The following is a 24,461-nucleotide window of genomic DNA, read 5'->3' on the forward strand; positions in this document are numbered from 1 at the left end:
CATCAACAGCCCACAGAAGATTCCAATTCTGTACGATGGCATCCACGCGAAGCCGCAACTGCCTCGATTAGGGCTCTCATTTTCGTTCATCCCTGACAATTCGCCCCCATTCGTGCAATTAACACTTAGATGGATGAGATTGATGAACTGGGTCGCGTGCTCGAAGAGTGCGTTGCTGCTTTCAAGCAGAAAGATTCGATCATGGAAGTGGGCGTGCTGCACGAGACCAAGAAGTTCCTTGCCTCTGGCGGCACACCTCAGGTACGAGCCAGCCGCTGGCATTTGAATGGATAATCTGGCGCTGATGGCAGACGATGGCGCGTGTGCATGTAGACGGTGGTTCACCTCTTGGCAGAAAACTACCGAGGCTATGCAGAAATGGTGAATCTTATGTCATCGTGGCTGGTGGCATCGGGCCTCAGCGCTGATGAAGTGAGCGAAATCGTCAAAGAGAAGCTTAAGGACATCCTCATGGAGAAGTTTTCGCCCTCGCAAGCCGATTCAATCTTTGCCGAGATGCAGTCGGCACCACACTGGCTCGACGTAATGATCGAGCACCCTGAATGGCGTGCTCTCATCTACCGCGTACGCGACACCCTTTCGCTTTCGCTTTCGCTCTTGCACTTCCAGCGCACTAATGAGTGCTTCATTGTTATGTGTTGGTGGTGGGCGTGTGCCTCACACAGTTGTCAGAAGTGCATCCGAGCTGTCTGATGTTGAACTTTGCCATCCAGCGGATATCCGACGCCGGCCATCAGACCGAAATCGCGTCGCTCGCCACGGCCTCCACCAACTTCGGGGTCTTCAACCGCGTGCTCAGCCACTCCCTCCTCCAGCTCGCCGAAAAGGTGAGTGCGACACTCCCTCCTCCAGCTCTCTCCACTGTGCCCCCCCCCCTCCAACCTCGTCGGCTCACCCGCCCACCCACTTGCGCGCGTAGGACGAGTCCTCTCTTCCCTCCCTCCTCCCCGACTTCAAGAAGATGTGCGGACACAGCCAGCACACCTACCTCTACACTCAGGTACGACAACAAGCCTATCGACCGCAATGACTCACGCTTTCGGTTTTCTTCTTCTTCTTCTTCTTCTTAACAAAACTCTGCTGTCTTCGACGGCCAGGCTGTGTTGGCGCACCTGGTGCGCGACAGAGCGGGCTACCACGTCAAGAGGCTCGCGCAGGAGCTGACCAACAGCACCATCGAGCACGGCCAGGTGGGGCGCAAACTCAGCTACCTGCTCTCCGACTCGCACCGATTCCCCAACATCGCCGAAGCCCTCCTCGCCATGCTCTCCTCCAACGCCACAAACCCTGCTGACGTCATCAAGGTGCGGCGTCGACGCAGTGCTTTAATAACATTTGGCAGCTGATGGTGTGATTTGCTCACCAAATGTGTGGCGGTACCTCTGTATGTTATGTTTCTCGTTACGTGCAGCTGCACAAAGAGTACATTAAGCCCGACCCGCCATCGGTGGAGTTCCTGCGGGATCCCAACATCCTGGAGCTGTTCATCCGGGACATGTTCAGCCCTGCGCGCTCCATCAGCCCCAACTACATCCTCAAATACTTCTTTGTCCTCGCCTACGCCGCCTCCGTGCGAGACGACCGAATCGTACGAGCCTCCCCTCCCAGTCCCTTTTGAGGGGGCGGCACTCACGTGTCGTGTCGTTGGTCGTGTCGTCTCGTGCGCGCACCAGTTCGGGGGCAAGCTGGACAAGGAGATGCTGACGCCCACGATGAGCGCCCTGAAGGCCGTCCAGCCCATCTGCCAGGGCAACACCCTGGGCTCGGAGCTGCAGGCCGCCGCCCACGACCTTCGCACCAACCTCTCCTACCCGGTGGTCGCCATGGGCATCATTCACTGGATTCGAACAAACCTCACCGGTACCCGCACGCACTCACGCAGCTCCTCCATCTCCACACGCATCGCTGTAATCTCGCCAACTCATCGGTGGTGCTGGTGGTGGCTGCTGGTGGTGGGCGTGTGCTCTCAGACCCGGCGTATTATGTGACATCAATCAAGACCGTGCGAACGCCCTTCTATCTGGAGCTGCTACGGGAGATCGCCTACAAGCACCCGTTCCAGGTACCCACGCTGCTTCGCTTCGCCATGATAGCGACCCCAGGACACCTCCTGACCTCGCTCATCCCCCCCCCCAATCCACTACCCACATTCCAGCGAGGGTCCGTGTTGCAAGTGCTGCAGGAATGCTTCACGATCGACTACGATCTGGACGCCCTCGCTGCCGTACGCCACCTACCCTCCCCAATTCCTTCCGGTAGTAATAGTAATAATATTCGTTGTTGTAATAGTAATAATGATTTTCTGTTTGTGGGAATTGTGGGCTCAATGATGGCTTGCCTCCTCCCCCTCGTCACCGCGCCAACCAACAGGTGGAGCTGCGGAAGGAGCTGCTCGAGAACATGCTCTACCTGATGCGATGCGGGCACATTATGCCGGTGCTCGAGTACGTCCTTGGCTGGCCCAAGACCGTAGACCAGGGCCTCCTCCGACACTTTGTCGCGCAGGTGCGATTGAATCCCCCTCCCCCTGCCTTTTTCCAACACACACGACACACACACACACACCTCTTCGGCCGAAGAGGGTTATGGGCCGCTAGTACTCACCCGATCCGAATGGCGGCAGGTGTTGAGCATGATCGAGCCGCCCTACTCGGCCGGATTCCTCCGGATGCTGCTGCGCATTGTACATGTCAACACCGAGGCCTTCCGGACGGCCTCGGCCGATAGCGCCACCCTCCACGAAACCCTCAACCTCTTCATCGGTACCCACCTCCGGTCCCGCGTCATTTCGCGTTCACGTTCTCGCCCTGACGTTGCACCACCTGCCGCCGCGCCGTGCCACGCCGCACAGAGGAGTGCGAGGAGAAGGCGATGGACTACGGATTCACGAGTGCGGGCGACAGGGAGCTGCTGCGCCAGCTCCAGCCCGAGTTCCGCGGCACCAGCCAGGGCGCGCCACCAACCCCGACGGCTGCCTCCTCCTCCTCCTCTTCCTCTTCTTCTTCTTCTTCTTCTTCCCTCTCATCCTCCCAATCCTCCGCCTCTACTTTCTCCTCCGCCCAGCAGCAGTCCCAGGGGGCCGGGGTGCCCACCAAGCTCAAGATCAAGCTCAGCGGCGACCACCACCTCACCCACTCGCACGACGGCGCCAGGAAGTAAAATAAAACACCAACCAATCAACCGCCGTGGCGCCCCTTCGATTGAATTCAATTGGTTTGCTTCTTCTGTACACCCTACACCCGCGCCCGCCGCAGGGGTCATGGAAGGTGGTTGCTGTCGGTCTGGCCGCGTTGATGGCGGTGGGGACTCCCTGAGGCGGACGGTGGCCGGTGCCGGTGCTTGGGCCGTTCGTGTTCGGGCGGCTCCCAGCCACGGATGACCGCCTTGGCCGCCGCCAACGACGACGCCGCCGCCGTTCGAGGCAAGCCCAACGCCCTGAGGAGCGGCGACGGCGACGGTGACGACACCGGCGCCGACGTGGGCGAGGGCGTGATCGGGTGGTCGAACGCGCCTGAGTCCGAGGTGTACATGCGCTCGAGAATCCAGCTTTCGTCGATGTCAGTCGCAGACGAGCGCCAAACTACCGAGTCGTCGACGGTGACGGCGGTTGGGTGGTTTCTCAGTAACGGCAGCGAGGCCGGGGTGGCGGTCGCGCCCCGCTCTTGGTCACGCTCTTGTTTCGGGGGAGCTCGCCCGATATCGATCGCATCTTCTGCGCCGTCGGGGGCCGGCCGGTAACGGCCGTGGAGCGTCGGGCCATCTCCGCCACCTGCGCGCCCGACGACGTCGGGCAAGGGCTCTGCCGGGTCAGCGGAGGCAGCCGCGGGCTCAGCAGCTGCGCCAGTCGATCTCGCGGGCTTTGTGACGGGCTCAGGGCCGTGGGCGACGTTGGCGAAGATCGTGGCGACAGCGATGATGGTGGTTCGTCCCGGTTGTGGTGGCGGTGGTTGTGGGAAGCGGATGAAAACCTGCGCAGGGTGAGGGAGTGGAGGAGGTGCTTCCGCCTGGTCTCCTTGTCCTTCTGCTGCCTCTCCCGCTTCTCCTTCTTCGCTTGACCGCCTTCCTTGGCCGCCGCCGGCTCCGGCGAGGTGCTGCTGTCCGCCGACAGAGGCTGGTGGTGGTGGTGGCGGCTGGCGACGGCGGGGGTGCTGCGGCTGGCCTGGGCCTGGTCCAACTTGCGTTGGCGCAGACGACCGCTCTTGACCCGACTCAACCGGCCTGTGGGCTCCTCGGCGGACTGAGTCAGCTCCTCGACGCTCGGAAGCGGAGCCGAGTGGGAGAACGATTGAGTGTAGAACCGACGAGGCGACAAGGCCAACGACGGGTAGGATGATGATGACGATGAAGACGATGGTGATGAAGAGGAAGAAGATGATGATGAAGATGTGGAAGTCGGGAGAGAGGGAAGCGGGGAGGGGTCGGAGTCAGAGGTGTCGGGGGAGCGCTTGAGGAGGTTGCGATCGCGCAGCAGCCGCCACACGCCCTGCGACTTCTTGCTGGGCTTCCACGACTTGCGCTGGTCTGCACTCGGCCCAACATGTTCAACGTGAGTCGCGACACACGACGTGTGGACGACCAATCGGGTGCGGCGCGCGAGTGTGGGCCACATATTGAAGACATGTAGAGGCTTGGTAGAGGGGTGTACCGACGAGGTCGGGCTCGGCAGCGAGGAGGGCATCGATGGCGTCCTGGATGGCGGCCATCCAGGCCACCTTGTCCTCGGCCTTCTTCGTGTAGAGGGTGAGGGGCTTCTCAAAGGCCACCAGCACCTGGAACGCGTTCTTGAACTCTGTCCCCTCCCGTTAGCCTGGCAGCGTTGCACATCAATACAACACAACAGGTGGCTGGCTGGCTAGCGTACCATCCGAGTCTGGAATGCTGCGCACGAAGCATTCCGCCAGATTGATCTGCTCTCGAGCGGAGCGGATTCCGGTCGTGTGCGTGTGCGTGTGCGTGTGCGTGTGCGTGTGCGGTGGTGCGTGTGCGGTGGTGCGTTTGCGTGCGTGAGCGAGAGTGGCAGTGGGAAAAGCGGACCGAGGAGGAGCCGTACGGTGCCCTTGTAGCGCAGGAGGGAGAAGGACTTGAGGGACCGATGGGCGTAGACCAGCACATCGGAGAAGAGGAAGATGGTGCAGTTCACCGCGAATGACGAAGACAGCTTGAGCACCACCCCCTCCCTCAGCAACACACGGTCCGGCGTGGCCAGCACCTGCTCCACACAAACGCAAACGCAAACGCAAAAAGATGACGTCAGCGCCACATTAACCATGCCAGTTGTGGGTGTAGAGAGGAAGAGTACGGGGCAGGAGAAGAGCTGGCTCTGGATGTGGTAGATACGGTTGCGGTTCTCCATGCGCTTGAGCTGGTCGTCGATCCGAGTGGCGGTCTCCTGGAGCTGCTCCAGGGCCTCCCGCAGCAGGCCCTGGTCGGGATGGCCCGCGGGCGTCTTGGCCGCCAGCGCCCCCAGCAGCATCAGGTACCGCGGCAGCCGCTGGATGGGCAGAATCAGCCTCGAGCCTGTCGACACACACACAACACACCACACACAACTCGCACGCACACACGCACACACGCACACACGCACGCACACAACACAACACACGCACAAAGACTTGAGATGTAAGATATGTGATATCGCGGCCAGGTCGTTGGTTGGCTGCCGGGTGAAAACTGAAACAAGCCAATCGTTTTGCGTCGATGACGTACCCAGGGTGAGTGCCTCGCAGCCGAAGCCGCCGACCTGCACTTGGTCGAGTAGGAACTGCTTGAAGCCGGCGTCCTGGCGCTCCAGCGTGTCGACCGTCTCCACGGCCCGGTCGTAGTTGTGGTAGTACTCGTCGTAGACCTGCAACGACGGCACCTGCGCATTCCACGCCACCAACATCATCAGAAAAGAGAATCGTGGGCGCACTCTCTGTGTTCAGTTCTCTCGCGAAGTCTCACACACGCACGCGCGACCGAAACCCAGCACAGGGAAATGAGGAGCACGCACCAGACGAAGGAAGACATCGCCGAGCTGCTGGTGTGGACCCCACCAGTGCAGGCGGTCCTCGAGTGCGGCGAGCAGCTCGGAGCTGATGGCCCACAGCCGTTCGATGTTGCCGAACATGTGGCCCAGCTGCTCCTCGGCCACCAGTCCTTGCACCCGCAGCGGCTGCAGATAGGTCTGTGCTCATGCCAACCACCGCCAATCACATAGAGACAATAGGGTCAGTGGTCAGACGTGCGGCCGTGCCCCGTTACGGGGGCAGCTCAGAGAAAGTGACGTCGGGGTGGGGCCAACATGCCTGGACGAGTACTGTGATGTTGGCGACGTAGGTGCGCTCGGTGTCGAGCAGTTCGCGGGCCACGTCCCGCCTCTTCCTCTCTTCCACCTCATCGACCATCAAGACCTCGTCTGCTGCTTCCATGGCCGGCCTCCAGCCTTGTCGAGCAGCTGCCGGTTCAACGTCAGTGTCGGCACGAGTGAGCTCCAAGACCTGCCAAAACAGGACACATACGGTGGCCATACCAGGTATGCTTCCCAAATCAAGGCCAACGGCCTATTTGCCAAATAGGCATCGCAGACCACTGCACACCCTTTGTGAGGAAAGGAAGAGCTTGCAAGTAGTAGTGTGGGTGCCCTACACCAAGGCAAGAAGAAGTGTGAGTGGTGAAAGGGTGTTGGCCTTGTGCTGTGCTCAAGTGAGAACAAGAAAAGTTGCTTGCTGTTCCTGCCTCTTTTGTGCGGACGGGCGTTGGGTGTTGATCTCTTTTTCTTTATTCTCTTATCCGATAGTTTGAATTGTTGTCTCTGTGTGGCTGGCTCTGCTTGCCTTCACTCGACATCGCCACCGGCAACGCGGCCCTGATCCGATAATCAGGGGTATACCCTTCCATCAGATTCTCTCTTAATTTCCACAACCTCAATTCATCGCATTTCGACGCACATTTCTCCATAGAGCGACTATGGAACCGATCAACATACACCGGCGGCCCTCCACAAGCCGTGCCGCTGAGGATGGCCCGTCCTGGGGCGGGATGGCGGCTTCGGCACCCACGCCCAACGCCTTTCCGCCTCACCACGGACATGGACACACGGCCTCCACATCGCCCCCTACTTCGGGCTCCTCATCATCGTCATCCACAACCCCGCCCTCATCGTGGGGCAGCAGCAGCATCGTCGATGTCGGGGGGCGCGATTCGCTCTACTTGTCATCATCGCCAGCATCGCGCGCCTCCCTGCGCTGGTCGCACCAGGAGCTCCGCCCCTCGGCCCAGGCCACCCTCGCTACTCGGCACGCCACCCAGATCCTGCACGCCCCCGACCACGGCGGCCGCAGCTCCACGTCGGTCGAACTCCGCCAGGGCGATAGTGATGGTGAATCAGATGAGGCGCTCGGAGACGAATCCGAGGCATCAGGGCTTGCAAATGGAGGAGGAGCCAAGCAGCCGCCGGCACACATCGTGCGGCGCACGTCAACACTGTTCGAGAAGAAGAAGGCGACGCGTGCGGCGCACAGCCTGACCCTCCCCAGTGCCGGCGGCAAGGTGACGGTGGACGTCGAGGAGCTGGTGGCCGACATGTGCCACCCGGCCACCGGCGTGCCCGTGCGCGACCGCAAGTGGCGCCTCCGCACCTACCGCAAGTGCTTCGTCGGCTCCGAGGCCGTCGACTGGCTCATGCTCAAGCTCAAGCTCGACGGTACCGTCTCGTCTTTTATTATTATTTGTATATTAAAAGAGACTAATATTTATTCATTTAATCATTCTATTTGTTTGCATCCGTACTCTTTGATTTGTTATTTGTTTGTTTTATTGTAAAAATATATATATTATTGTTGCGTAAAGAATGTGTTGCTGACTGGTACACGCGAAAAAATATAAAAAAAAACTACGGCTGGGTGCAGACCGGTCGGACGCGCTGTCAGTGGGGCAGGAGATCATGCGGCTGCAGTACTTCCGCCACGTGGTGGACGACACGCGGCAGTTCGAGGACGGGTTCCTGTTCTACGCGTTCCTGGGCACGGGCAGCACCGTCGAGGAGGCCCTCGCCGTGCGCAGCACCGAGGAGCTGGTGGCCCTCCTGCGCCAGCCCGACTCGGGCCTGCCCGTGCTCGACCGCAAGTGGCACTTCAAGACCTACCCGGCGTGCCTGGTCGGCTCCGAGCTGGTCGACTGGCTCATGTCCCACCTGCCCCTCCGCTCGCGTAAGGAGGCGGTCCACATCGGCAACCGCCTTCTTAACGAGGGCTATCTCGACTCGGTGGTCGAACCGGGCAAGCCCTTCAAGGACCACTTCCTCTTCTACGCCTTCGGGCCGGGACCCTCGTCGTCGTCGTCTTCATCATCGTCTCCCTCGTTGTCCCTGTTCTCATCGTCGGCGTCTTCGATGTCGTCGTCGTCGCTCACGCTGTCGACGTCGGGCGAGGGCCTGAGTACGCGAAGCGCCGGCGGTGGCGGCGATGACGAGAGCGAACCGTGCCTGGAGGACTTTGAGCTGCTCAAGGTGCTCGGCGTGGGCGCCTTTGGCAAGGTGCTCATGGTGCGCCGCAAGAAGACCGGCGCCATATACGCCATGAAGGCCCTCAACAAGAAGGACGTCGCCGGATCCGAACGCGTACGCCTGTCCTCTCTTGGCCTGCGCTCGAGCCTTGGCCACTTTTTGTTGACACACACCACACAACACACACACACGACACACAACACCACAGGCGGTGCGCAACCTGAAGGCGGAGAAGAACATCCTGTGCAACGGTCACCCGTTCCTGGTGCACCTCCACTACTCGTTCCAGACGCCGGAGAAGCTCTATCTCGTGATGGACTACATCGGCGGCGGCGACCTCTTCTTCCACCTCCGGCAGAGGGGCCGGTACACCCTCCACCCCGTCATTTTTTGCACTTTCTCTTTTTCTCTTTTTTTTTTTGGCGGCCGGCTGTTGGCTGACCAACCGCGTGGGTGGTGTATATGTGATGGTGGTGGTGATGATGATCAGATTTTCGGAGAAGGAGGGCGCGTTCTTTGCGGCGGAGGTGGTGTTGGCGCTGGAGTACCTGCACTCGTACGGCATCGTCTACCGAGACCTCAAGGTACCACCGCCAAAAGCGAGCAGCGCACGTGGGAGGTGGTGCGGAGGAAGAAAAGAGACCGGACCGCTAACCCTCGAATACCCCTCCCCCCTCCCCCCCGATCGACCTCAAAAGCCCGAGAACGTGCTCTTCGACAAGGACGGCCACGTGTGCCTCACCGATTTTGGCATCAGCAAGGAGATTGGCGAAGACAAAACAAAGGTACCATCAATCGTCGCAAAACGCACGACACGCAATGACGGTGTGGGTCCTCATCTTCTCTCTCTCTCTCTCTCGTGTGTGTGTGTGTGTGTGCAGACGTTGTGCGGGACGCCATCGTACCTGGCGCCCGAGATTTTGCGCGGGGAGGCCTACGGCGAGTCCGTGGACTGGTGGAGTCTGGGCGTGCTCGTCAATGAGATGGTCACCGGACGAAACCCCTTCCGCTCCAAGGTAACATCACCACCCCAATCCCATCTCCTTCTCCACTATTAGTGGAACTTGCGGAATGTCGGATCGCTGATCGACCGTGCTGCTGGCATTCCACACCACACCACACCACCACACCACATTCCAGAATATGCACCAGACGATGCAGTGGATCATGCACAAGCAGCTCAGCTTCCCCGACGGGATCGACGGCAAGACCATCGACTTCATCACCAAGCTGCTCAACCGGGATGCACGCCAGCGCCTCGGCTGTGGCCTCACCGGTACACACCGCCCTCTTCTTCTTCATCAGCATCTTTGCCATCATCGTCATCATTTCCCATCATCGTCGTCGTCGTCGTCGTCGTAGTCGTGGCCTGACGTTAATGGTGGCGTTGGTGTTTCAGGTGCGCGGGAGGTGAAGCTGCATCCGTTCCTGAAGCACATCGACTGGGCCGACCTGGCGGTGAAGAAGGCCAAGTCGCCGCTCAAGATCAACCTCACCACGGAGACCGACACGGCCTACTTCTCGTCCGAGTTCACGCGGATGCCCCTCTCCGACGAGGCCCCCTCGCGGCCCCGCAAGTCGTCGCCCGCCTCCGCCGCGGCGCCGGCCAGCGTCGACAAGCAGTTCGTGGACTGGGACCACGCCGCCCCCACCTCCGACCTCCTCTGATCTGCTCGCGGCCCTGACATACTTAACTTATTTATTTGTGCTTTCCTCCTTATTTATTATTCTTTTTGGGCTCCCTGTACACACTACACTACACTAGACTTCTTGTTGTTTTGTTCTCATTGTATGTTATGTTTAACTATTAAAGAACCCAACAAAAGAACAAAACAACACCAACCCAGACTGTGCGACGCGCGGGCGCCAAACCACAAACACCAAACACCTTTATTTGCGGACAAATTAACTCAACTAATGCCCAGGTGTAGGTCATTCGCCCAACAGACCCACCAGCAGCACCGCCAGCAGCAGCAGCCATGGCCGACACGCAAGAGCACCACCAGGAGGAGCAGCCCCAGGAGGAGCAAAAGGAGGAGCAACTGCATTTGGAGGCCGAGGAGAGAGAGGAAGTGGAGAAGGAGAAGGAAAAGGAGGAAAAGGAAAAAGGCGGAGGAGGAAGAGGAGAAAGAGGAAGCGGAGGAAGAGGGCAAGAAGGGGGGCGAGGAGCAGCCCAGGGGAGGTGAGTACCGGTACGAGATGCCGCAGTGGCAGTGGTCGCACCACTGGCAGCGGCGCGAGCGGCGGCTCTTCCTCGAGCTGTGCGCCCGCGCGCTCGACCGCTGCGAAGACACCGACGGAACTCTCCGCCCGCGCGTACGTCCATTTCTTGTTTTATCCATTTTTAGACAATTTAACACGCGTTCTATGCCTACATTTTCCCTTTTTAGTCAAATTGGAAAACGAAATAACAATGAATGTGACTAAATTATATTCTAATTACCAGGTGGGAGATGTGAAGAGGCTGGAGCGCGGGTGGCGGTTCATCGTGGAGAACCTGGACCAGCACGCCGAGATCGAGGAGGAGCTGTTCTTCCCCGCCCTCAAGAAGGTGATCCAGGACGACGAGGGCCAGGCCCTCATTGACCACCTCCTCTCCGACCACAAGGACCTTGGTGCGACGATCAGCGCTCCCTCCGCACCATCCATCTTCTGTGCTCTTCGAATCTAATCTCTGTGTGGTGCGTGTCACGTGTGGTGTGCATGTCGTGTGTGTTGTGTGCAGAGGCCAAGCTGCATAGCATCAAGAAGGAGAAGCTGGAACCGCTTGAAGGAGATGACCGCACCAAGGAGGGCCTTCAGGCATTCACCGACGCCGGTACGCTGTCACGCCGCCGACTGCGCCATTGATCAGTGAATGCTGACAATCGACACACGACACAAACGCACGACATGCGACCAACGACGAGCAGTGGCGGAGCTGTTGGAGACGTACGGGGAGCACATCAACGAGGAAGAGGAGAAGGTGGTGCCGTTCGTGCAGCGGTTCATGTCGGAGAAGGCGCAGAAGGAGGTGGGCCAGGTGATCAAGAGCCACCACCAGAAGCTCCCCTCGGGCAAGTACGGCCTGCTCATGTTCCGCGACGTGACCGCCGAGATCCCCGAGGAGCTCGCCCTCTTCAACGCCACCTTCCCCTGGATCCTCCGCAAGGTGGTGCCCCTCCTCCAACACTCTCTGTTCATCATTTTTCGGTCTTTGTTGTCTTCGTTCGGTCTGAGTTGTGGCCCATCCTTTCTTTCAAACTCACTTCTCACATACCACAACAATCACAGGTCATAATTCCAGTGATGGCAGCAACAGATGGGTTGTACAAGGAGTACAAGACCATCTTCTATGAGCCCTGGCTGTGACCCACAACTCATAATGCAACATTGCTATGCACACTACAAAAGTTGTCAGGAGACAGTGCTCCACCACCATTTACTTGCTGTCCTTTTGGTGGTGTTGTAGCACAATGCCTGGTTAATTTCTATCTGAGAATTACAGACTGATACAGCTGATCATCTTGATTGCCCAGTGCTGTGAAAAGTACCATAAAGCAGCTACATGACAATAACAACAGCTATTGGCAGTAAGTGGCTGAGTTGAATACTGGCCATGACTGGTACATTTCACACAAATTTAACCTAAACCACAAGGCCACTAACACCATTTATAGTGGAGCACTGTGCTGTTGTTCTCTGCCACCACTGCAAACATCAAGCTGGGAGACAGGTCATGCATTCCTTTCTTCTCGCCTCTTGGTCTGCAGATGATAAGGGCTACAGGTGTACTACACCAAATCAAATGATTTTGTTGTTTGTTGTTTATTGTCCACAGTGTGGTGTCCGCATTGCGGTTCTAGATATGCTGGGCATACCCCACAGCTACATGGGTGCATTTTTGAGATGCACGTTTAGGCTGGCCCAAATTGCTGCCAGTTCCCCAGGAATGCCAGCCACGTCGGAGGAGCTGCGGGAGTGAGATTGCGGAGAACGAGCTCGACCCCGAAACTCTGCCGGGGGGTGTCTGTCTGCGCCTTGACTGTCGACAGTTCTTCCTCGTTCGTGGTTGGAGGGCTACCGGCTCTGTAGCCCCTGGTTGCTTGTCCGAATCGAGAGCCCTCCCCTGCCACGGGCTCGACCGGCGAATTTGTGTTGTGCAGAACCTCCCTCGTGTGTGCAATGAGGGAGGGGGGGTAGACTCCATGACAGAGTCCGAGAAACTAGAAATTGTACGGAGAAAACTCCCCACCCCCCGCGAAGGAGGTGGGGAGAACCGTGGCGTCCGGTGGCGGGACTCGAACCGAGAAAGGGAGGACCGTCAACCTGGAGTGAACCAGGTTGACCACCCCGGTCCCCCTAAATCAAATGATTTTGTGATTCTTGCTGTGTGGAAAAACATTTCCTGAACTTTTCTTTGTCAGACGTTGCCGCACAGTGTTTTTTTTTAAATCTAGTTTTCTTTTGATTCAACACAGGCCAAGATGTCGAGGCATGCGAAGAACAATACGGCGAGCTCGTATTTCACATACGCTGAACGGCAGAAGTTGAAATATGGCACCCAGAAGCAGCGTGTGGGGCGTGATTCCCTCCCCAACTTCGACTGGTGCAATCTCACCCTCGCTACCGCCGTGCAGCCTGTCGTCACGTACCCCCCCTCTCTTAATCCAGTCCTCTTTCCGCTCCCTTATTTTACGATTTATTTTTGTTTTACTCTTTCTTTTTGTAATTGATTCAACCTCACGCTGCAGGCCCGTTGGGTACGTGTATTCGAAGGAGGCCATCTATGAAAACTTCCTCCAGCAGAAGAAGGAGATCGAGCGAAAGAAGCAGCTCTGGGAGGAACAGCAGAAGCGCCTTCTCGTTCGTCTCCCAGCCCTTCTTTGCACAGCGCGCGCGCGCGTGTGCGGTGGTGCGTGTGCGTGTGTCTCAACGCCAACGTACGCTACTTCAACAGAACGACGCACAGAAGAAGGAGGACGATGCGAAGCTGGCCGAAGTGGAAAAGTTCATCAAAAGCGAAAACGCCGTCGCCCTGCCCCTCCCCGAAAAGGGTACGTCACGCACACACCACCGCACGACACGACACGACATGCTCACACTCGACATCTTCTCTAGAGCGGAAGCGACAGACGGATCGGACAGAGGAGGAGGAGCTGAAGGCGAGGGTGCGGGAGCACGCCAAGAACCTGCGCGCCTACTGGGTGCCGGGCAAGGCGCCGTCGGCGGAGGAGAGCCTGCTGCCCAAGCCGTCGTCCAAGACGCACGACCCGATGAGCAACGACCCGGTGCGCCTCAAGGACCTCCTCCCGATCGAATTCACGCCCGTACAGAACGTCAACGTGCGCGAGGCCGACAAGATCGGTCGATGGATGTGCCCCGTCTGCTTCACCATCCTCTCCAACCGGTACGCACCGCACACGCCGCACACACATGCGCCACCTTAATGTACGCCAGCACACGCGGGACCTTCGCCGATATTGATTCGTGTGTGGCGGTATGGATGTAGGGTGAAGCTGACGGCGCTGCGGACGAGCGGGAAGGTGATGTGCCACGGGTGCTACGAGAAGTTCGTGGTGCCGGAGATGAAGGACCCCATCACCGGGAAGCGAGTGCGAGACAAGGACGTGATCCACCTCAAGAGCCCCGGCACGGGCTTCTCCGCGGGCTCTGAGTCCGCCACCCTCGTCGCCACCAAGGTCGACACCGCCTTCGTCGGCTGATCGCTCCTCTTCCTCTCCTTCGCCCAAGCACACTATAAAATGAATCAGTCACTCAGAGGCCCAGCCCTTCTGTTCATGCCCACCTGTGGCGCAGCTGCATTCTTTTTCTTTTTTTGGCTTTTCTCTTTCGATTTTTGGTAGAGGAATCAGGAGAAGTTGACCACGAGATTGAGCTCTCTGATTGGAAGGCAAGACGGAAAGCGAATGATGATGAGGATGATGCCTTGGAAATGATATTTATAGAAGAAATCGAGTGGGGTGCGGCAAAGGTGATACTTAAATCACCTTACAGGTCCTCATCCTCATCGGGGAGAGGGGTCTGGGCAGCCAGAGACAGCTCCTGCTCGTACTGCTTGATCTGGTTCATGTCGAGGGCAACCTCAGGGGGCGCAAGGGCGGGCGACTCCACGAGGGCAAGATCGGCCTTGCTGCAAGATGAAAAGGAACGCGATGAGATTCTAATCATGGGAGATTGACCAAATTAAGGCAAAGCGAGAAAGGCTGACGCACTTGGTGAGCTTGCGGGCGAGGAAGAGGAAAGGCTTCTCGAAGTTGTAGTTCGACTTGGCCGAGATGTCGTAGTACTGCAGGTTCTTCTTGCGGTGGAAAGTGATGGCCTTAGCCTTGACCTTCCTGTCCTTGACGTCGACCTTGTTTCCGACAAGAACGATGGGGATGTTCTCGCAGACTCGCACAAGATCCCTGTGCCAGTTGGGGACGTTCTTGTAGGTGATGCGCGACGTAACGTCGAACATGATGATGGCGCACTGGCCCTGGATGCTGAGATGGATGCGCGTAAGATTCGGAGCGGAATTTGCTGAGATTTGATTTGAAGGGCATGGGAGTACACGTACTAGTAACCATCGCGAAGACCTCCGAACTTCTCCTGGCCGGCGGTATCCCACACGTTGAAGCAGATGGGGCCGAAGTTGGTGTGGAAGGAGAGAGGGTGGACCTCAACGCCAAGCGTGGCTGTAGACACGAGGAGTTTAGGATATAGGGCTATCTACAAAGAACCGTGCAGTACTAAAGTGATGATGCAAGAGTGGTTGAAGGATGATGCACGTACCGACATACTTCTTCTCGAACTCACCAGTAAGATGGCGCTTCACGAAGGTGGTCTTACCCACGCCACCATCGCCGACAAGGATGAGCTTGAAAGTAGGAACCTGACCCTGCATGCTGATGCTATAGATGCTATGTGTTGTGGTGAAGGAGAAAGCGTGTCCGCTGGCGAGTAAAGAGATCAAGAGAGACGGGGTTTGCGCAAATCTTCTAGAAGCTTTTATCCCGCCTTTTTCCCGCCTTTTCCGAACGTTTTGTCTTCGCGCCCAAACTGAAAATGTTTGGCGTGTTCTTGAGTTTTCCTTCGTTTGGCAAATTTTTGTGCGGCCGTGTAAAAGAATAAAAAAAAGAGAAAAAGAAGGACAACGTGGCTGGTATGGGTTTTTATTACTTCATGATACCACGAAGAGGGAGGACGTACCTGGGAGTTGTCTCGTCAGCTTATGCTGTTGTGGTTAGATGTGTAATGCGCGTTGCTACCTAGAAGTCCTGGCCAGCCAGTCAGAGAGGCAGCGACAAAATTCCTCTAGCGCCATGGTCTTCATCGCGATCCCTCACTCCAACGGACGAGCCGACGGTCGTTCCTCTTTGGCGGCGATGCCATCTTCCTCTTCACTCCCCCTTCCAACACGATGAGGTCGATCCGCGCTGTGCGCCCTTATTGCGCGAGGTGGAATGGGGGAATAGGGCGGGGTAAACACCACGGTGAACACACAAGCAGAGAAAGGAAGCGAAAAGAGCGCGAGCGAGAAAGAAGAGAAAAGGGAAGAGAGAGTAGCAAACCAGTTGGGCGGTCTGTTGGCCTCCGCTTCCTCAACGCTTCTTCCCACATCAACATCTACTTTATTCCACCGGCGGCGGGGTGAGGACTCCTCTCGAAGCGATGCCACTTTTTAGACCTCGTCATCGAGCCGGCGCCTCTTGTCGGCGCCAGGCGAAGGGGTACGTGAAGGACTCCTGGAGCGCTTGTTCTCTGCACGCGGTGGCAAGAAACACACAACATCAGGACCAAGCTCGATCTGAGCGCCAGCGAACACTGCGAAGAACGTACCTCCGGGGCTCGGAGAGCGGCGAGGAGAAGGGGACCGGTGCGCGGGGCTGCGTCTCGCTGATAAAACGGCAGACAATCAACAGCCGACTCGAGACAATTACAGCACAGAGCACAGAGCACAGACAAGGGTCCTACCAGGCGAGCGAGCAGGCGAGCGTGCCGGAGAGCGCGCGGGCGAACGCGCCGGGGACCTCCTCGCAGGAGAAGGCGAGCGACGGGCTGAGAGCAGCACCAATCAGTTTCGTCGGCCGGTGGTGAAGGCAAAGCGCTGAACGTTTTGCGAGCAAACGAGAGTAGTACCTCTATCGGGCGAGGGCGAGCGACGAGGCGACCTGGGCGGCGAGCGCCTGGGAGAGCGGCTCCTGCTCCTCCTGCTTCGCGGAGGGGAGCGGCTCCTCCTGGGCGGCGAGCGGCTGCGAGGCGGGTAGCCAAAGAAGGACTGCTTCTTACCCAGACCCACGTCCCAATCGAGGCGAAGGCGGCGACCCTCCATGCTGTAGCCGTTGAACCTGCAGAGTTGCACGATTATGAGCCATCTCTGAGGGAAGATTTTTTGTAGTGCCAGGTGAGCAATATGTACCTGTCGTAGGCATCCTCGGCATCCCTTCTGCTTTCGTACTCCACAAAGGCGTAGCCCTTGCTCTGCCCCGTCCTCCTGTTCATGCCGATGGTGACGCCCCTCAGGCGGCCGCATTTGCCAAAGTAGTCCGCAACGTCTCTCTCACGGAAATTGTAAGGCAGATTGCCAACGAACAGCGTAGTCGAATCGCGCAGCTCCCTCTCGCTCACATTCACCGGTCTGTGCAACAATTCAAACAGTCAAAATTATACAGAATGGAATGGATGGAAATCTTGGGGGGGGGGCGACAATACCCTCTCCTCGGTGGCGAGCGGTCATAGCCCCTGTCGTAGCCACGATCGTAGCCTCCACGATCATACCCGCGGTCGCGCTCAGGCGAGTAGCGAGATCGGCGGGGTGAAGGAGAGCGAGATCTGTATGACTGGGACGGTTGAAGAGGGTTAATGCAGATCTTTGAAGTTTGGGCCAGCCTGGACTGAACTGCCTGAAGTAGATACCATTTGATGTGCAAGGGATCTGAGAGCAAACAAGAAAAAGAACGCTCGTCTTTTTCGGAGACTAATCCGGCATAAAATAAAAATAAAAGTAAAAACAATTTTATTCGCGGACAATGAGGAGCAAGGCGCGGGCACTGACTCTGCACGTTGCCTCGCGAACAACCGCAGCGGGTTTCCTGCGCTGTGCTTCCTCCTGGACCAGCCCAGCGTGGCAGCGCGATGGCTTCTCCTTCCTTCCTGCCCAGCCTGGTAAGTCCGGGAAAACCTCCTGACAATAAATAAATAAAATAAAATAAAATAATACAAAATAATATAAACCTCCTTTTCAACAACAAATAAATGAATGAATAATAAATAAGAAATAATAATCGAAATACATCCACAACCGTATGGCGGTGCAGAGAAGGTGGGACAGAAGCCGCGGCCGCTGGTGCTGACGCTCGGGTGGCTGGGTGCCAACGAGCGGCATCTGGGCAAGTACTCGAGCTGGTACAGCAGTCAGGGCTACGACACGCTCTCCTTTATCTCTCCGGCCACCTCCATGTACGTGCTCGATGACGCCACTCGATGCGGGAGACACGCACCAAATGCTCACGGCGTGTTGCGTGTTGCGTGTTGCGTTGCGTGTGTCATGTGCGATGTGTCAGACTCTTCCCCCAGTTTGGAAGGAAGCACGCGGCTCAGCTGCTGGACTACGCGATTGATCTGAGCGAACAGACGAAGGACGGTAAGCAGGAAAAGCGACCGATCCTCTTCCACGTATTCAGCAACAACGGGCTCTACTTCTACGCCAACGTGCTCCAGCAAGTCGCTCGATCCAGCCAGGTAGCTACTCATTGCCCTGATCATGTGACCGCACGACACAACATACACAACATACACAACATACACAACATACACAACATACACAACATACACAACACACACAACACACAACACACAACACACAACACACTCACCCCAAATACACTCACCGCACGTGGCTTTGCTCGGGTCAGTACGAGCGTGTTCTGCATTCCACACTCGGTTGTGTGTTCGACTCCACGCCGTCGCACCTCTCGGTCGAGATCTTCACCAAGGGTACAATCGCACCCTTGCGGGTTGTGTCCTGAAGTAAGCCGAGGGAAACTGACTGACTGAACTGATCGCTCTCGGTGACACGCGCAGGCTTTGGCGGTGCTCTGCTGGGCGCAATGGGCATCACCAACGACGGCCGACCTGCCTACGATCACTGGCTCGTCTCGCCCATCATCAGAGCGCTCTTCTCGGTCGCACTCGCCCCTCCCTTCCTGCGAAACAACGTCAGCTCCCTCCTCGAATCCTACGTCCGCTTTCAGGTAGGCACTCTAACGTTGGAGGGTTGCAGCAACTGCGGTTGATCTACTGGTGCCCACTCACTCACTCACTCACTCGACGTTGTATTGCAACACTCACCCGCGCAGCCCAAGTGCCCGCAGCTGTTCCTGTACAGCAAGGGGGACGAGCTGATCCCCTACACCGACATCGAGCTCGCCATCCGGGCCACCAACGATCTCGGCATTCCGGCCACCGGGGTACACCCAGCCTTCGCTCGTTCGTTAATTTAATCAACCCGAGCGAGCGCTGTCTGACCGAGCGCTGGGCCGATGCAGAAATGCTGGGAGGACAGCCCACACGTGTCCCACTTCCGAATGCACCCGGAGGAGTACCGCGAGGCGGTGGCCCAGTTTGTTGAAGGGGCCACGGAGCGGTGGCACCACCACGGCCAACACACGGCCATCGTGCAGCAGCAGCCCGCGCCGCTCTCTCACGCCGGCCTGGACAAGGTCGTCGAAGAGTGGAAGCGCCTCATCATTCACTTCTGATATGGCCTTGTGCCCGCTCGAGCGAGTTCAGGGCTTTGCCAAGAAGTGGCCGGTGCCAATCGCCCGACGGCCACAGATAAAGTGGCGCAACGAAGGAGAATTCGCGGACCCAGCAAAATAAATTTTAATTATAAAATAAAATAACCGAACAAAGCAAAATCAACAGAAGGCCTTCACCTTAGGTGTAAGCAGCGAAAGCCCAGCCAAGAAGGTGAGGCCGTCCCAGTCCTTGTGCCTCCTCTCTCAATCAACAGTGATAATCCGATCCCATCTTGCTAATCGCAGCGATTTTTTTCTACCTGTGCATCGCGTTGTGCAGAATGGACACAAGCTTTTCCGAAGGGGAGCCTCACATGATGGTGGTGCGACATGGCGGAGATGAGCACGAAGAAGGCGAGGGACCCTGGATTACGAAGGACGTGGTCGTCCTTCTTCACGGGGTACCCTCATCTCTCATCCCAACTAATGTTGCTGCCTTTTTATTTATTTTATTGTGGTTTAGAAATTAAACAACAGTTATAATTTTATTTGTACGTTTATATCCCTATTTTTTATTTACTGGTTTTATCTCTGGGTACCAGCTGGGCATGATCCTGGCGTGGGGATTCTTCCTCAACATTGGCTCGGTGATTGGGCGCTACTACAAGAAGCCGCCGCACGACCGTACGCACCACTTTGTCCACACGACACGACACGACACACACACGACACACACACGACATGACCACATACACGCACGGTTCCTGCCCAACGCGCAACCTAACAACGCTACATTGCAATGATGGTTGCAGTGTTCGCGCCGCGATGGTTCGAGTGGCACGCAACGTTCCAGACCGTGGGCTTCTTTATCGCGCTCGGCTCCGGCCTGCTCATCATCGTTCACCTCTCGTGGAACAGATTTCCCGGTACGCCAAACAAAACACAACAAAACCGCCGCACACGGAGCTCACATTCATCGCGCACGCTCGCTCTAGCGCGCTACCCGTTCTCCAATTCACTCGACTTACGTACCGCCGCGCATGTCTGATGCTTCAGGAGAGCACTTGGGCGGACTGCACCAGGTCATGGGAGTGCTGCTGCTGCTGTGCGCCATCGCCCAGCCCATCATCGGCGTCGAGGCCCATCGCGATTTCCTCCGTCTGCGGGTACGTCACACACTTTATTTATTATGGAAGATAAATAAACACCAAACAATGGCCACGTCATCGCCCAGGGTCCCGGTCGCTTCCACCCGCCGCACAGGTGGCTCGGCCGATTCCTGATGCTTGCGGCTGTGCCCACCATGGGCTTCGGATTCAAGGAGCTCGGCAAGCACATCATGCAGATCGACACCATCGTCTGGTTCGCCTCGTGGACCCATGGCCCTACTCTCATTGCTCCCTGTGGTTGCGTGACCTGACATGCAAGGTGTGTGTCGTGTGTCGTGTTGCATCTGCAGGTGGGCTTTTGCGATTCTCGTGGTGCTCGGCACCGTCATTATCAGCTATGGCGAGTGGTCCCTGAGCGGCCAAGTCAAGCCTCGCCCCGCCAAGTCTGAGTTTGAGCTCCGTGACGTCACCGGCAAGTCGGGTTCGTGCTCTCTTCTACCACTCAAATCGTGACTACCGCACCTCATGACTTGTAGCAGGCGTGGTCGACGAGGACCACTACGGCACTGACGAAGTGGACGCGGTCGACGACGTGCGAATGAGCGCAGCTGCCTCGGTCAACAATGGCGTGGAGGAGGACAAGCGCACCGTGGTCGACTTCGTGTTTGAGCGCGAGGAGGTGCTGCGCAAGGAGCGCAAGCGAAGCCAGACGGTCCTGATCGGCTGCTCAGTGCTCTCGCTCGGCATCGTGCTCTTCATCTGCGGCTACATGATCAACTCCTACCGCAACATGGACATGGACCAGGACTGAATCAAGGGGCCAGCCAGTGTGAATAGACTTTTATTATTTATTTATTTATTTTCTTTTGTGGTCTCGGCACAATCAGTCAATCAGTCAATCGTTCGGACAAAAGGATGGAGCATTTGCTGCAGCAGCAACAGGCGCAACAGACTTGCGCAGTCTGCCAGGTGAGCAGCAGGGAGAAGGAGCTGAAGAGGTGCGCGGCCTGCCAGGCCGTGTGGTACTGCGATGCCGAGCATCAAAAGCAGCACTGGAAAACCCACAAGGCCATTTGCAAGCTCATCCCTGAGGCGCATCGGAATGTACGCCACCACTCGCCTTGGAGAACTACAACGGTTGGAGGTTAATTCAACTCGGATTGTGAATTGTGTACAAGAGATTTTGAAGATTGGACAATGGGGAGTGGAAGTGGAAGTGGAGATGGGTGGAAGTGGAGGAAGATGGGGAAGAGGCGAAACGTGCCAAGCTCAAATAATCCGGAGAGTAGCGCCAAGATCTTCTCCTCACCCCGATCATCACGCAGGGCTTTGCGAAGAAGGTTCTGAAGGAGGGCAACAACGAGCGGTTCCCTAAGCGCGGCAACACGGTCAAGGTCCACTACACGGGCACTGTACGTCGACGGCATCCCCTCTCTTCTCCCGAGGCAAGCAAGAGATCTTCATTTCCTGGTCCTCCAGCCCTGCGCTCACCGACTCTCCCCTCTTCTGGTGGCAGTTGTTGAACGACAAGCAATTCGATAGCTCGCGCGAGAAGGGCAGGCCTTTCGTGTTCGTGATCGGCAAGAAGAACGTCATCAAGGGTACCGTGCTCCAACCTCTGTGCGGTCCACCTTCAGTCCACCTAACACACAACCTCCCACAGGCTGGGACGAGGGAGTGTTGACGATGAGCGTAGGCGAGCGGTCGCTGTTTGTCATCTCGCCCGAGTGGGCCTACGGAGAGAGCGGCATTGAGCCAGTGTACGCCTCTCCTCCAACACGGCCCGCACGCAAACACCGCACTCACTCGCGTCATCCATTACTAGTATCCCGCCCAGCGCTACTCTTGTGTTCGACGTGGAGCTCCTCGAAGTGTAACCCGCTGCTGGGTCCAGCTCTCCTCCACTTGCTTGCCACAGACAAGTTATACAGCGCAGCATCCATTCTTGCTAGCAACGTTGCCCCGTTCCGCTCTCTCTTGCTGCCTACGGCACCACACGGTACAGACATCATGAACACCTCGCATTGCTCGAAGCCTCAATAAAACAGAGAAGACGACGTGGCCGAGTGGTTAAGGCGGTAGACTAGAAATCTACTGGGGTCTCCCCGCGCAGGTTCAAATCCTGCCGTCGTCGACCAAACTTTTTGTTCTTCTCCACACTTATTGAGCAACTTTACTCGTCGCAGTGGAAGCCCCGTTTGTAACTGATGTCTTCGCGGCGCGAACGCAGCACCGAGGCCCTCAAGGACATAGCCGGTACTTCGTCGTTGGTGTTGTGCACTTAGGTCCGAGATTGGCAAATCGTCTCCGTCGATTTTTATTTACTCTCATTTTGTTGATTTATTCGTTCTCGCTGCAGCGGGTTCTGTGCGAGGCTTCGCGCAGGTGGTTGTCGGCCACCCCCTCGACACCATCAAAGGTTCCCATTTCAGATCCTATTGCTGTATTCGGTCAAGGTCCTCACCCGCGCAGTGTGGGTGCAGTGCGATTGCAGACGCAGGGCGGCGAGCGGTCGTTCAACGGCCTCCTGGACTGCTTCTGGAAGACGCTCGCCAAGGAGGGGGTATTGCTGCTGCCCGCCTTGGTCCATTCCTGCTGGCGCTCGCTGCATACCACTTCACGAGGCTCATCTCTTGTGTACGCGTGGTGGCGATGATGCGGCCGTGGTGGTGGCATGCGCTACACCTGCGGGCGGCAGGTGCGAGGGCTGTACAAGGGAGCTGCATCGCCCATCACCGGCTGCGCCTTCTATTCGGCCACTCTGTTCCTCTCCTATGGGCAGGTGCGTGCGACTTACCTGATCTGTCATTGAGGAGCTCACCACCTTATCGTTAACACACACACACGTACCACCGCACACGCACACGCACACGCACACGCGCACGCACACGCACACGCGCACGCGCACGCACACGCACGATCAGGCCAAGGCATTGTTCGACGTGGAGAACAAGCCCACCGTCGTCCGGTACGGAGTCGTGTCATCAGACTGGTCTCTGATCATTGCGTGGCATCATCTCACGCGCTGCTTGCACCACCAGGCTGATGATGGCGGGCTTCCTTACTGGGAGCCTGTGCTCGTTCGTGGAGGGTCCCGTGGATCTCATCAAGTGCCGGCTGCAGGCCCAACACCCGCACCACCTCGCCACCACGCCCGCCTGCGACCTTCCATCGCGGGGAGGTCCGTCGTCTCTTTTTCTCCCCTCTTTTCTTCCTCTTCTTCTTCTTCTAACAAGCTCAGCTACGGCTGGTATCACTTATCAGTGGTCTACCAGTCGTCGTGGGATTGCGCCAAGAAGATCGTGTCCGAGCGTGGAATGCGTGGAATCTTCCAGGGACTGGGCGCCACGCTCTGCAGGCAAGCCCACTAGACTCACGTTCGCGCGCGGTATAACTCACACTCATCCGTGTGTGTGTCGTGCGTCGACTGGGCGCCCAGGAACGTGCCAGGAACGGCAGTTTATTTCACAGCCTATGAATGGATGCGACGCTTCTTTGCTCGGTACTCGCCTTATTTGTTTGTTTATTTATTTCTATTTTTATATATAAATAATAGTAAAATAAACAACCCCCCCTAACGCACGTTCTCGCGGCTGTGCAGAGAAAGCGAGAGCCGAGACTTGTCTGCCGGCAGCGTGATCGCCGCTGGCGGCATGGCCGGCGTCGTCTTCTGGCTCTCCTGCTACCCCATGGACCTCGTACGGAGCCCCACCCCATTACGCGCCCACCTGTGGCAACTGGTTTGATAACACCCTCTCTCTGCGCTCGCGCGCGCACACACCGCACACAGATCAAGTCGCGCATTCAAACGGATCATCCGGATCCGTCGCAGCGGCGATACCGCGGCGTGCTGGATTGCGTGCGGCAGATCCACGCCACCGAGGGCTACCGCGGCTTCTGGCGAGGCTTCTCCGCCGTACGGACGGCCCTCTTTCAACGCCTGCAAGCAGCTGCTCACACTCCTTTTATGTACATCTCGTGTGTGTTGTGTGTTGTGTGTGTGTGTGTTGTGTCGTGTTTTTCCAGTGTCTTGTGCGCGCGTTCCCCGTCAATGCGGCCACCTTCCTGGCCTTTGAAACCTTTCGAAGCCTCATCAGCATCTGAAGAGCAGTTTACCCCTCTGGC

The 24,461-nt window shown here is 57.4% G+C and overlaps 11 protein-coding genes across 11 annotated transcripts; 8 read left to right on the top strand and 3 right to left on the bottom strand.

Moving 5' to 3' along the window:
- Nucleotides 1-129: 129 nt before the first annotated feature.
- On the top strand, nucleotides 130-3,180 carry ACA1_260140 (endonuclease III, putative; the record flags this gene model as incomplete). The annotated part of the gene is made up of 12 exons (XM_004333615.1): nucleotides 130-261; nucleotides 334-585; nucleotides 687-848; nucleotides 941-1,021; nucleotides 1,119-1,325; nucleotides 1,433-1,609; nucleotides 1,695-1,881; nucleotides 1,992-2,083; nucleotides 2,204-2,245; nucleotides 2,392-2,526; nucleotides 2,645-2,783; nucleotides 2,873-3,180. 12 exons carry the CDS (start codon nucleotides 130-132, stop codon nucleotides 3,178-3,180), a joined length of 1,914 nt encoding a protein of 637 aa, XP_004333663.1.
- A 98-nt stretch (nucleotides 3,181-3,278) lies between these two features.
- Nucleotides 3,279-6,431, bottom strand: ACA1_260150 (RhoGEF domain containing protein; the record flags this gene model as incomplete). The annotated part of the gene is given in 9 exon segments (XM_004333616.1): nucleotides 3,279-3,680; nucleotides 3,692-4,542; nucleotides 4,667-4,810; nucleotides 4,883-4,928; nucleotides 5,072-5,230; nucleotides 5,321-5,538; nucleotides 5,728-5,866; nucleotides 6,014-6,187; nucleotides 6,321-6,431. The coding sequence occupies 9 exon segments, from the start codon at nucleotides 6,429-6,431 to the stop codon at nucleotides 3,279-3,281; spliced, it is 2,244 nt and encodes a 747-aa protein (XP_004333664.1).
- Nucleotides 6,432-7,041: 610 nt separating this feature from the next.
- ACA1_260160 (protein kinase 2, putative) lies at nucleotides 7,042-10,174 on the top strand (the record flags this gene model as incomplete). Its single annotated transcript, XM_004333617.1, has 8 exons — nucleotides 7,042-7,705; nucleotides 7,911-8,620; nucleotides 8,715-8,872; nucleotides 8,997-9,090; nucleotides 9,205-9,291; nucleotides 9,388-9,522; nucleotides 9,647-9,782; nucleotides 9,906-10,174. 8 exons carry the CDS (start codon nucleotides 7,042-7,044, stop codon nucleotides 10,172-10,174), a joined length of 2,253 nt encoding a protein of 750 aa, XP_004333665.1.
- A 312-nt stretch (nucleotides 10,175-10,486) lies between these two features.
- Nucleotides 10,487-11,857, top strand: ACA1_260170 (hemerythrin hhe cation binding subfamily protein; the record flags this gene model as incomplete). Its single annotated transcript, XM_004333618.1, has 5 exons — nucleotides 10,487-10,822; nucleotides 10,953-11,121; nucleotides 11,232-11,324; nucleotides 11,419-11,660; nucleotides 11,780-11,857. Coding segments are annotated over 5 exons (918 nt in total), but the record flags the coding sequence as incomplete, so codon positions are not given.
- A 1,115-nt stretch (nucleotides 11,858-12,972) lies between these two features.
- ACA1_260180 (nitric oxide synthase interacting family protein) lies at nucleotides 12,973-14,211 on the top strand (the record flags this gene model as incomplete). Its single annotated transcript, XM_004333619.1, has 5 exons — nucleotides 12,973-13,136; nucleotides 13,240-13,351; nucleotides 13,446-13,542; nucleotides 13,607-13,895; nucleotides 13,998-14,211. 5 exons carry the CDS (start codon nucleotides 12,973-12,975, stop codon nucleotides 14,209-14,211), a joined length of 876 nt encoding a protein of 291 aa, XP_004333667.1.
- Nucleotides 14,212-14,497: 286 nt separating this feature from the next.
- On the bottom strand, nucleotides 14,498-15,392 carry ACA1_260190 (ran, putative; the record flags this gene model as incomplete). Its single annotated transcript, XM_004333620.1, has 4 exons — nucleotides 14,498-14,639; nucleotides 14,722-14,991; nucleotides 15,066-15,183; nucleotides 15,281-15,392. 4 exons carry the CDS (start codon nucleotides 15,390-15,392, stop codon nucleotides 14,498-14,500), a joined length of 642 nt encoding a protein of 213 aa, XP_004333668.1.
- Nucleotides 15,393-16,114: 722 nt separating this feature from the next.
- On the bottom strand, nucleotides 16,115-17,021 carry ACA1_260200 (RNA recognition motif domain containing protein; the record flags this gene model as incomplete). Its single annotated transcript, XM_004333621.1, is given in 6 exon segments — nucleotides 16,115-16,249; nucleotides 16,328-16,384; nucleotides 16,463-16,546; nucleotides 16,652-16,766; nucleotides 16,778-16,836; nucleotides 16,908-17,021. The coding sequence occupies 6 exon segments, from the start codon at nucleotides 17,019-17,021 to the stop codon at nucleotides 16,115-16,117; spliced, it is 564 nt and encodes a 187-aa protein (XP_004333669.1).
- A 772-nt stretch (nucleotides 17,022-17,793) lies between these two features.
- ACA1_260210 (integral membrane proteinlike, putative) lies at nucleotides 17,794-19,248 on the top strand (the record flags this gene model as incomplete). The annotated part of the gene is given in 7 exon segments (XM_004333622.1): nucleotides 17,794-17,799; nucleotides 17,811-17,947; nucleotides 18,052-18,229; nucleotides 18,403-18,484; nucleotides 18,572-18,741; nucleotides 18,847-18,957; nucleotides 19,036-19,248. 7 exon segments carry the CDS (start codon nucleotides 17,794-17,796, stop codon nucleotides 19,246-19,248), a joined length of 897 nt encoding a protein of 298 aa, XP_004333670.1.
- Nucleotides 19,249-19,604: 356 nt separating this feature from the next.
- On the top strand, nucleotides 19,605-21,147 carry ACA1_260220 (uncharacterized protein; the record flags this gene model as incomplete). The annotated part of the gene is made up of 7 exons (XM_004333623.1): nucleotides 19,605-19,688; nucleotides 19,830-19,911; nucleotides 20,040-20,153; nucleotides 20,284-20,393; nucleotides 20,462-20,589; nucleotides 20,687-20,817; nucleotides 20,876-21,147. The coding sequence occupies 7 exons, from the start codon at nucleotides 19,605-19,607 to the stop codon at nucleotides 21,145-21,147; spliced, it is 921 nt and encodes a 306-aa protein (XP_004333671.1).
- A 104-nt stretch (nucleotides 21,148-21,251) lies between these two features.
- On the top strand, nucleotides 21,252-22,213 carry ACA1_260230 (peptidylprolyl cis-trans isomerase, FKBP-type domain containing protein; the record flags this gene model as incomplete). Its single annotated transcript, XM_004333624.1, has 5 exons — nucleotides 21,252-21,440; nucleotides 21,662-21,748; nucleotides 21,853-21,937; nucleotides 22,000-22,096; nucleotides 22,174-22,213. The coding sequence occupies 5 exons, from the start codon at nucleotides 21,252-21,254 to the stop codon at nucleotides 22,211-22,213; spliced, it is 498 nt and encodes a 165-aa protein (XP_004333672.1).
- A 330-nt stretch (nucleotides 22,214-22,543) lies between these two features.
- ACA1_260240 (mitochondrial carnitine/acylcarnitine carrierlike protein) lies at nucleotides 22,544-24,440 on the top strand (the record flags this gene model as incomplete). Its single annotated transcript, XM_004333625.1, has 10 exons — nucleotides 22,544-22,592; nucleotides 22,696-22,755; nucleotides 22,820-22,920; nucleotides 23,035-23,118; nucleotides 23,261-23,304; nucleotides 23,378-23,517; nucleotides 23,601-23,640; nucleotides 23,938-24,034; nucleotides 24,127-24,252; nucleotides 24,363-24,440. The coding sequence occupies 10 exons, from the start codon at nucleotides 22,544-22,546 to the stop codon at nucleotides 24,438-24,440; spliced, it is 819 nt and encodes a 272-aa protein (XP_004333673.1).
- Between the last annotated feature and the right edge of the window lie 21 nt (nucleotides 24,441-24,461).

Source organism: Acanthamoeba castellanii (assembly GCF_000313135.1).
Source record: "Acanthamoeba castellanii str. Neff unplaced genomic scaffold scf7180000084769, whole genome shotgun sequence".
NCBI classification, from domain to species: Eukaryota; Discosea; order Longamoebia; family Acanthamoebidae; genus Acanthamoeba; species Acanthamoeba castellanii.